Source organism: Atta colombica, unplaced genomic scaffold (assembly GCF_001594045.1).
Source record: "Atta colombica isolate Treedump-2 unplaced genomic scaffold, Acol1.0 scaffold9, whole genome shotgun sequence".
Classification (NCBI taxonomy): Eukaryota; Metazoa; Arthropoda; class Insecta; order Hymenoptera; family Formicidae; genus Atta; species Atta colombica.
In genome coordinates, this window is record NW_017259583.1 from 2006846 (window position 1) to 2015684 (window position 8839).

The 8839-nt window shown below is 30.4% G+C and overlaps 1 protein-coding gene across 1 annotated transcript in view; it reads left to right on the forward strand.

Annotated features, from left to right (window-relative positions):
- The window catches only part of LOC108693393 (muscle-specific protein 20-like), a 40918-nt gene extending 36562 nt beyond the window's left edge, over positions 1-4356 (forward strand). The window contains exons 4-5 of the mRNA XM_018202295.1: positions 2557-2677; positions 2943-4356. Of these exons, the coding sequence (XP_018057784.1) occupies positions 2557-2677; positions 2943-3134 (313 nt within the window). The 3' untranslated portion in view covers positions 3135-4356. The remainder of the gene's footprint in view (positions 1-2556; positions 2678-2942) is intronic.
- The last annotated feature ends 4483 nt before the right edge of the window (positions 4357-8839 follow it).

The following is an 8839-nucleotide window of genomic DNA, read 5'->3' on the forward strand; positions in this document are numbered from 1 at the left end:
GGTTTAAATTTAATGAAAGATAAATTTAATGAAAGATATTGAGTTATTGGATAATTCTTATTTTAACATACTTGACAATATACGGGAACATAAATGGTCACAAGTTTTGAACAGATTTGTTTATACATTCGATTTTATTGATTTACTTTTATTTGACTTACATTTCACATCAATTAATTTTCAAACGAGCAGTATCTTTAATATACTTAACCGGACCTTTGATTGAGAATTTAGATTACAGTATTTTATATAAATTATCGTAAGTTATTATTTGATTTTGTACCTCTTATTCACACTAATAATATATTATCTTAATAAATCTATTTGTTCTACAGAATATCATAAAATACTCGTAATTAATGAATTCCCAAAACGTTTGATACAAAGTCTGTGACAAACTGAATTCTCAACCGAGGAATTTGGTGAAATCTATTTTATCGATGAATATAATTAATCTATTGTTGACTGAAGTATCCAAATATTCCTATCTTATTATCATCTGGGACTTATTGACGTTCGAATTTTTTTATATTTTGACACTTCACTACTGATGGTTTTTAAATTTCCATTGTATCCGTTATTTATTGTTGGTTAAGATATTATATTAATTTAAGATTGTATTTCTATGTTGTAGCACTGAGGAAGGCTTTGTAAACCGAAATGTTTGTTGATTATATTAATTTAAAGATTATATTAATTTAATTTTTTATAGCTCGAAATAAGCCATGACATTGTGTTAATTTTTAAGAAAATATACGAGCATTTTTTACTCTATATAATTAAATATACATATAACTATTCAATATATGTTTATATTTGAATTTGCTATGTAAAATCCTATGTTTTCCACTTTCTTAAGGCTCCCTCTGACTCTTTCTCTTATAATTAAATAGGGAACTTTATCCCTGCATATCAGAGTACACATTACAAAAGCATATTTTGATTTTTCTACTTTTTCGCGATGTTATCGCGTTTAGATTGTGAAAAATAAAGTCTCACTTAAGAAAGATACATGTTTGTTTTGTTCTTTGAATTGGTTTAATATCTATCTTACACGATAAATCGCTTTGTTATTCAATACCTCATATGCGGAAGACACATCGAGCGTCAGGAACACATCAAAATGAGCAGGTTATATGTGATATGTTTGGCGTGTGCTAAATACTTCCAACATGTCAGACGTTTTCTCTTCTATTCGTCTTTATAAAATTTACCATCTCGCAAAACATTCTATACTTTCACGATCACAATCAAATAGATTCCTTTCGTTCTGCCAGTGCGAGATACATAGATTGAAAAATTTGAATCTTCCAAAATAGAACTAGATATTAAAGGCGATTGTATGTGAGGCCCTGATGATGCATAAATGTTTCTTTTATATTTTATTGTTCGCCAATTTTCGCACCTTCTACACTGAAAAAAAAAATCTTAATTTCAAAGAAATATGACTGCATTCGTTTAGAGTATCATTTAAATCTTGTTTAACACTCGGTGAACAACAAGGATAAAGTAACTTCTGCGCTAACCACTGCGTAAACGAATGTAGGGTTATTTCTTTACTTATTTCCTTTACTTATTTCTTTATTAAAAAAATTATTTCTTTGGATCATTGAAAATTTCTTGGAAAATATGATATTGTATAATAAATTGCAAAGAAATATTTCTTTGAAATTAAGATTTTTTTTTTTTTCAGTGTAAGAAATTTCGTTTACGTTTCTGTTATTCTTCCATTACATCCGATTTTTATTTTCATCAAGGGAATAATAAATAAATTACACAACACACTACAAATCCAAGTGCGTAGAAAAAGTAATTTTAATATGTGTATTTTTTAGTTTTCCGTGTAAAAATGACACTACACTGCACATTTATATCCATTTTTGTATTGTATGCAATATAGTGTGTTTTTACGCGGGAAACTGATCACACACACATAATATATTAAAGTCACTTTTTACATACTTGAATTTGCAAAAAGTAAAGTTCGAATTTTCATATTTTTTATACACTCTCGGGAACGTTTGCGAGAATAATGCGTTCGCGATAAGCGATAGGCGTAATTGACGGGGCGTTACCGTCTTCAATGTTGAAAACGGAAAGTGATTCTGCTATCCTGGTATACGGGCACACGCGACACGTCATTTCTGCGGCACGAAGAACAAAGGCCATCGCCTTATCGCACTCTCAGCTGGTTGCATAAATCACAATCCGTTAATTATCAAGCGGCGATAATTAGCGACCGAACAATAGAAGCGCGTCACTTGCTCAAGACGAAGCCCAGGCGAGCAGCCGTATAAAGGAGTTGAACTTAGTGTGCTTCTCTTTTGTTTCTTCCCCGCCTTTGTCTTCCCTTTGACTTGCTACCGTCCTCGACATTATTCCATGAGCTCCACAATTCCTCAAAGAGATTCTTCGATATTTCTTCGACATTAATTTTCCAAAATATTTGATTAAATTGAACATCTAAAATTACGTAAATTTTTTTACCTCTCTATAATTATAAGTTTATATAATATACATTTGAATTGAAGAGATGTATTTTAATTTCTTTTTCAGATTCCAGAAAGCTTGCGTAAAATACGGAGTACCCGATGTTGATCTCTTCCAAGCTGTCGACTTGATTGAACGTAAAAATATCGCTCAAGTGACAAACACCATCTTCGCTATTGGACGGACGGTAATTAATTAACGATAATCTCGTTGTCTTATTACTGTTGTACTAAATTTTTTACACTATTCACGCTTTTACATTAAAATCTGAAGATCCTTCAAGAAAAGCTTTTTAATAAACATATGTCAAATTTCATGTATTTTATAAATTTGAAGTTGGAGTACTTAGATAACATTTGTAAAATAAGCATGCACTTTACGATTGTATTACCTTCTTAATCATATTAAATAAGTAAAGAAGAAAATGTAGATTTTTTTGTACTAATTTATAGACGTATAAGCATCCGGAATGGCGCGGACCCTGGCTAGGTCCGAAACCGGCGGAGGAGAACAAGAGGGCTTTTACGGAAGAGCAACTAAGGGCTGGCGAGGGACTCATTGGCTTGCAAGCTGGTACCAATAAAGGCGCTACACAAGCCGGGCAAAACTTCGGAGCTACGAGAAAGATACTTCTTGGGAAATAATTTAATAAAGTTTACACTTTTTTATCACCGTTAGAAATATTCTGTTTGCGTAACGCGATCTTTTGAATAGATATACGTATCGTAACGTACAGTTATTAGAAACATTGAATTAAATGTTCAATTTTCTGCTTTCGTAAAAAAGAATAAAGAAGATTGTACAATTCTTTGTGATTAGAAGAGCCGTCAACCGTATATCTGTTGAAATTACGCGAATGAATATCGACGCATAAATCTGTTTGATGTTAGACATGTTTTTATTATTTTGCGTTTATTTTTTATTTTTATTTAGCGCGTTTACTTCTAACGTGAGTGTATCTCTGACGAAATGTATTTTATTATGAAGTAATCAATATAGTAAGCAATATATATATCAATAGACACAATATACGAGTGCATCGAGAGTACTAAAGTTTTTATTTTGTCTTGATGCGTCTCAAATAGAGATCCCGAGGCAAACTATTCTCTCCCACCGCGAAATTCCTAGAGCGAGTCTTGTCGCTCTTGCTAGTTTCCTGGCAGCTCGCTCTGCTCTCGACAATCGTCTTCAGCCGCGTGTTCCGTGTCGGTGCACGCGAAGACGCACGTGCACGTCTCGGGTCCGCGCGCGCGTCACGTTACAGCACACCGTCGTCGCTCCGCATACACTCGAGGACTCGAGATCACCGCGTACGACGTATGTACGTGCGTGCCAATGTGTATACGGCACGGCGATGTCGGCGATACGCGCAACACGCGCATAGACCGCAAGCGGAGCGCGTATGCGAACGTTGAGCCTCGTACGTGACAGGGACGACGAGTGGGCGTGACGTGTATGTACACGCGTTACACGCATTCCTTGACCGGTTTCTACACCGCGAGGCTCCCCGAGGATCAGGCGAGCATCCTAAGATGGAACGTGCGCAGTGCCGGTTCCCGCCGATCCGAAATTACCGTTTTTTTCCTCTCTTTCTCTCTCTCTCTCTCTCTCTCTCTCTCTCTCTCTCCCTTCGAGCTGTCGTTTTGCGCTTAGATATACGTACTTTCTAAATTCATTGGAGTGGAATCTCACTCGAAAGAGTGAAAATTGATATAGTCTTGAAAAAGAATATTATATAAATTATCAAATTGAGCTTGAATTTAAATTAACATAAATTTATGTATATTATTCATAAAAATTTATGCTATTTTTATTTATAACAATTGTAACGCTTATTTATAGACAATAAATATTAATTAGCAATTTTATACCATGAGTACGTTCTGTTCTAATAAAAAAAAGTACGTATTCCTAATTATAGAAGCTAAATTTCTCGACTGTACTTTTTGTGCATCCAAATAATACAGTTTTTCATTTTTGCTTATTTTTAAAATAATATATAATTCAATTACTATATATTTGTTTAGGTCAAAATATTAAGAAGCATGCAGTCTATTTTATTAATAAATTGCTAATTATCTTATTATCTTTACTTTTCAAAAATTAAAAATTTTTTTAAAGATATCTTCTGTGTATGAATATTTTTTGTATCCACTATAGTTATAAGATTTTTCTGAATAATTATAAGTGGAACGATAAGTGGAATCTGGCTGTCAAGGAAAAATTTAAACTGTATGATATCAATATTTACATTTTAGTAAAGCATACGAATCTGTTTTTGGCCTTCGTATGTCTCTCGGTAATTTTTCATGAAATAGTCCTTGTATCGTATTTAGTAACACAAAGTTTGTGATGTTGAGAGGACATAATGGCAACACTGAGTGATAGCTTACGCAGATCTTTAATGCAATATTATACTTTATTAGAGAATTCTAAGGCAGAATGCAAAATTTGTAAAAAACAAATTTGTATGGTAAATTGGAACAGCTTAATGTTATATTCATAAAACAATCATAAAACAATTAAAACATCGTATAAAGTGAGATCACTCGATATAGCAATATTTTAGTAAATTTGAAGGATGTGCGAAATGCATTATTTGATAGTATTATATCTACGACGAACAGATTAATATACCACTTGGAAAGATAAAAATATCCAGAGATAGTAAATTTAATAAACGCACACAAACACACAATAAAGGAAATTACTGAACATGACTTGATATTTTGATATGATCACATTACAGATATTTAAGCAAATTTAAAGTACAATGCAAGCTGTGTAATAAAATTTGTGCTTCAAAAAGTAATATCAATAGACATTTGGAAAGGATACATTCACAATATTCACATAATACAATGAGTAAAAAGAAAATTTATAACTGGATATGGATTGACAATATGTCAAAATAGAATCATATGACAAGGTAAAATATAATATTATGTAATATTTGTGATCGCACTTATATAAATTATCTTCGGGGTCAACACGAAACTTAAAGAAACACTTGAATAAATGCCACAACATAAATGCACAAAGATTGATGATGATGTCAAAGATTGATGAAAATACTAAAGAAAATATAACATATAAAGCAATAATAAGACAATTAAAAATTAAAAAAGATATAGCAGATGCAAGTATTTATCATATCATTCTATGTTCAAAAAATGAAGAAAATGAAAAAGAAAAATGAAGGTAAATTTTGTAGATATTACTATTTTTTATTGAGTCCTTTTATTGAGTCCATATAACTTTTATGTAATTTTTACGATAAACAAGTAAAAAGATCAGATATTTAGCATTTGTTTAATATTAATATTTTTCGACTAAAATATTAATATAATAAAATTAAAACTCTTAAGAAAACATTTAATTATAGATTTCATCAGGTAAATGCATGTTCTATGTCTAAAAATATACTGAAGAAAATAAAACGGATAGAGGAATGAAAGAATTAATAATTAGAGAAGACATAATATATATAAATTTTCATCAAACCATTCTATATTCAAAAATTAAAGAAAACAAGGAAAAAAACTGGAGATAAATTTTATAAATATTATTATTTTTTTTATTGAGATCTTTGAGAAAATTTATCGCTTATATTTTATATTAAAATAATCAGTAATTAAAATTTCTAAATATTTGAATACGTGGACAAAAATGTTTTTATTCAAATAGAAATTTTGTTTAAATTTGAACAAAAAATTCGATTTCTCACTTTATTCTATTTAAATAAAAATCTAGAAAAAATAGTTTTTATATAATAACTATATGTTTGTAATAACTGAATAATGCTTTTGATTTGAATATGTTTCTAATAATATTAATTATATCAATACATTTTTTGGTTTTATTAATCATTTTATATAAATCATAAAATTGTGAGTTATTGAAATTTTAGCTCAACAAACAGCAGTTACATAAATTTTCATGAACAGATTCTGATAACAGAAGGAGATAAAGTATACATCGCACTTTAATGATTTAAATGACTTTGAATAAGTAAAAAAATTGGTTTTATACTGACAAGCAAGCTTTGTGCATAAGAAGCGGTTTTATAAATTAAACACAAATTATCATTTTCTAGTTTTATCTATCTATTATTTTGTCTTATGTGACTTCTAATCTTATGTAACACTAATCTTATGTAACACTAATTTATTATATTATAAGAATAATATTTCAAGAACACTGTATTAATGAAACAATATGTTAATTTTATTTTGGTTAAATATATGATTTTCTGTTTTATGTATAATTATTGGACAAAATAATATATATATAAAATCAGTATTCTTATTAATAAAGTAGCATTTTTTAAATAAGAAGCATGGTATTTATTTATTAGAAATCTATAATGAATCAAAAGGGGATAAAAATTTATGGAAAGTCCACTTATTTTTATTTTGGATTTTTCTGTCATATCAATAGGAATAATTACATCATAATTATTTCGAAAAGTCAATATATTCTAATTCATTTTTTATGTTAAAGCTTCTAACATAATTCATAGTGCGATGTTTGTCAAAAAATTGATTATGTTAAAACACAAGTCTCAACTTTAAAAATAGATATGTCAATATTACGCAGAAATTGAAAACATATTAGATAAGGTAAATGTCCCAGTAGTCGGACATTTAAGCGTAGATTGTCATAAATAAGGTAATTTACAATATATTAGAAGGTTTTTAATATAAATATTTGCTATAAATATATTTATTATAGTTTTTTAAGATTAAATTTGGGAAATTTGATTATTAATATTTCAGGTTGAAAGTCCGATAATCATATCGGCACGCAATTATCATTTCTGAAATTAATTTTTAAAATGAATATATATAATAGTTCAACATCTCTTAACATTCAGATCGTAATGGCGCTTAGTATTTAAAGTAATGTATTTAACATAAACAGTTTTATTTCTAATCTTATAAATATTTGCATTCATTTGAAAACTCAAGACTCTTTTAAGCAAAGAAAAATTATCCGAACCCACTTATAACAATTATTAATTAAAATATTTAAATAAGTAATAGAATGCGTCAATGTATCAGTGGCCGGACAGCCAGTTGGACGTAATTGTCCATATTTAGAATCATAATTAGAAAATTGATATGCTGACAGGAAATATTAATATAAATAGACGTTTAATAACAAAAGACAACTAATTCAAATTGATCTTTAAGATAGAAAGCTAATATTAATTTAAATAAATAAAGTTTTGTGTTCGAACATAGGTACTGTCCGGTCCCAATGATTGGACATGTACTTATGTCCGAACATTTATACAACACTTTATAAATTCATATTAGTCTCAAATACGCTTTTTAATATTATAATTTAATTGTAATCTTTAAATGCAATTAAATTATAATACAGTAAATTATAATACAATAATAAAAAAAATATTTAAGATTAATAATAATATTAATTTTGAGTAAAAATGTTCGGATATAGGTACATGTCCGATTACTGGGGACGTTTAACTTATATAACACTCATGTAAAGATCTCATTTTTATTTTTTTTTTTTTTATGTTCAGAAATGTTTCTTTTATGAAATGTGATATCAATTTTTAATTCGGACTCAGTAAAAAATTAGAAAAAAATCGCAAAACTTAGAGTAGCTGTACAGGCTTACCTAATAACCGCGGATTATCTTAGCAATAGCAATATTGATCGTAAGACAGGCCAGTTCTTGGGGACCCCCTGGCACAGGATAGTATCATGATCGAGGAGCAAACTCCGTGTTCGTACCGTTCGCGCCATTCGTGGTCCGAACGCAGCTTCTACCTTCGTCGACCTGCCTCCCACCATCTTATGTGCTCCTCTTGAAAGGGGAGCGCTGCGGAGTGGCCGCTCCGCGCATCACTGCGCCCCACTATCCTTCCACGCACTCGCACTCGCAAGCCGCGCGCGTACAAACACGCCGCGGGCCGCGGATCTCTCAATTGCGGATCTGCGGTCAACCTATTCTGTCCTTCCATCTCTCTTCTCCCTCGGCTGCGGTGGATCAGATAAATAGAGAGCGTTATAAATAGAGAGCGAAAGGGTCATTTCAGACCAAGTCGGAAATCCCAAGAGAGGTTTGGTCTGATTAATTGTAATTTGTCCAATTATTTGAAGTAAGAAAGAATTCTTAATACTAATATTGCAATGTTTTTTTAAATTCTGAAACAATTCATTATATACTTTCGTATGTTTCTTCTCTTTTATTTCCTCAAAGCTGGACTACTCTAATTGTGATCGAGGCCAAGATGATACCATTGATGATCCACGCCAAGATGATACCAATAGGCAACGCTTGAATGAACGATAGAGATAGTTTGAATAAGCGACGA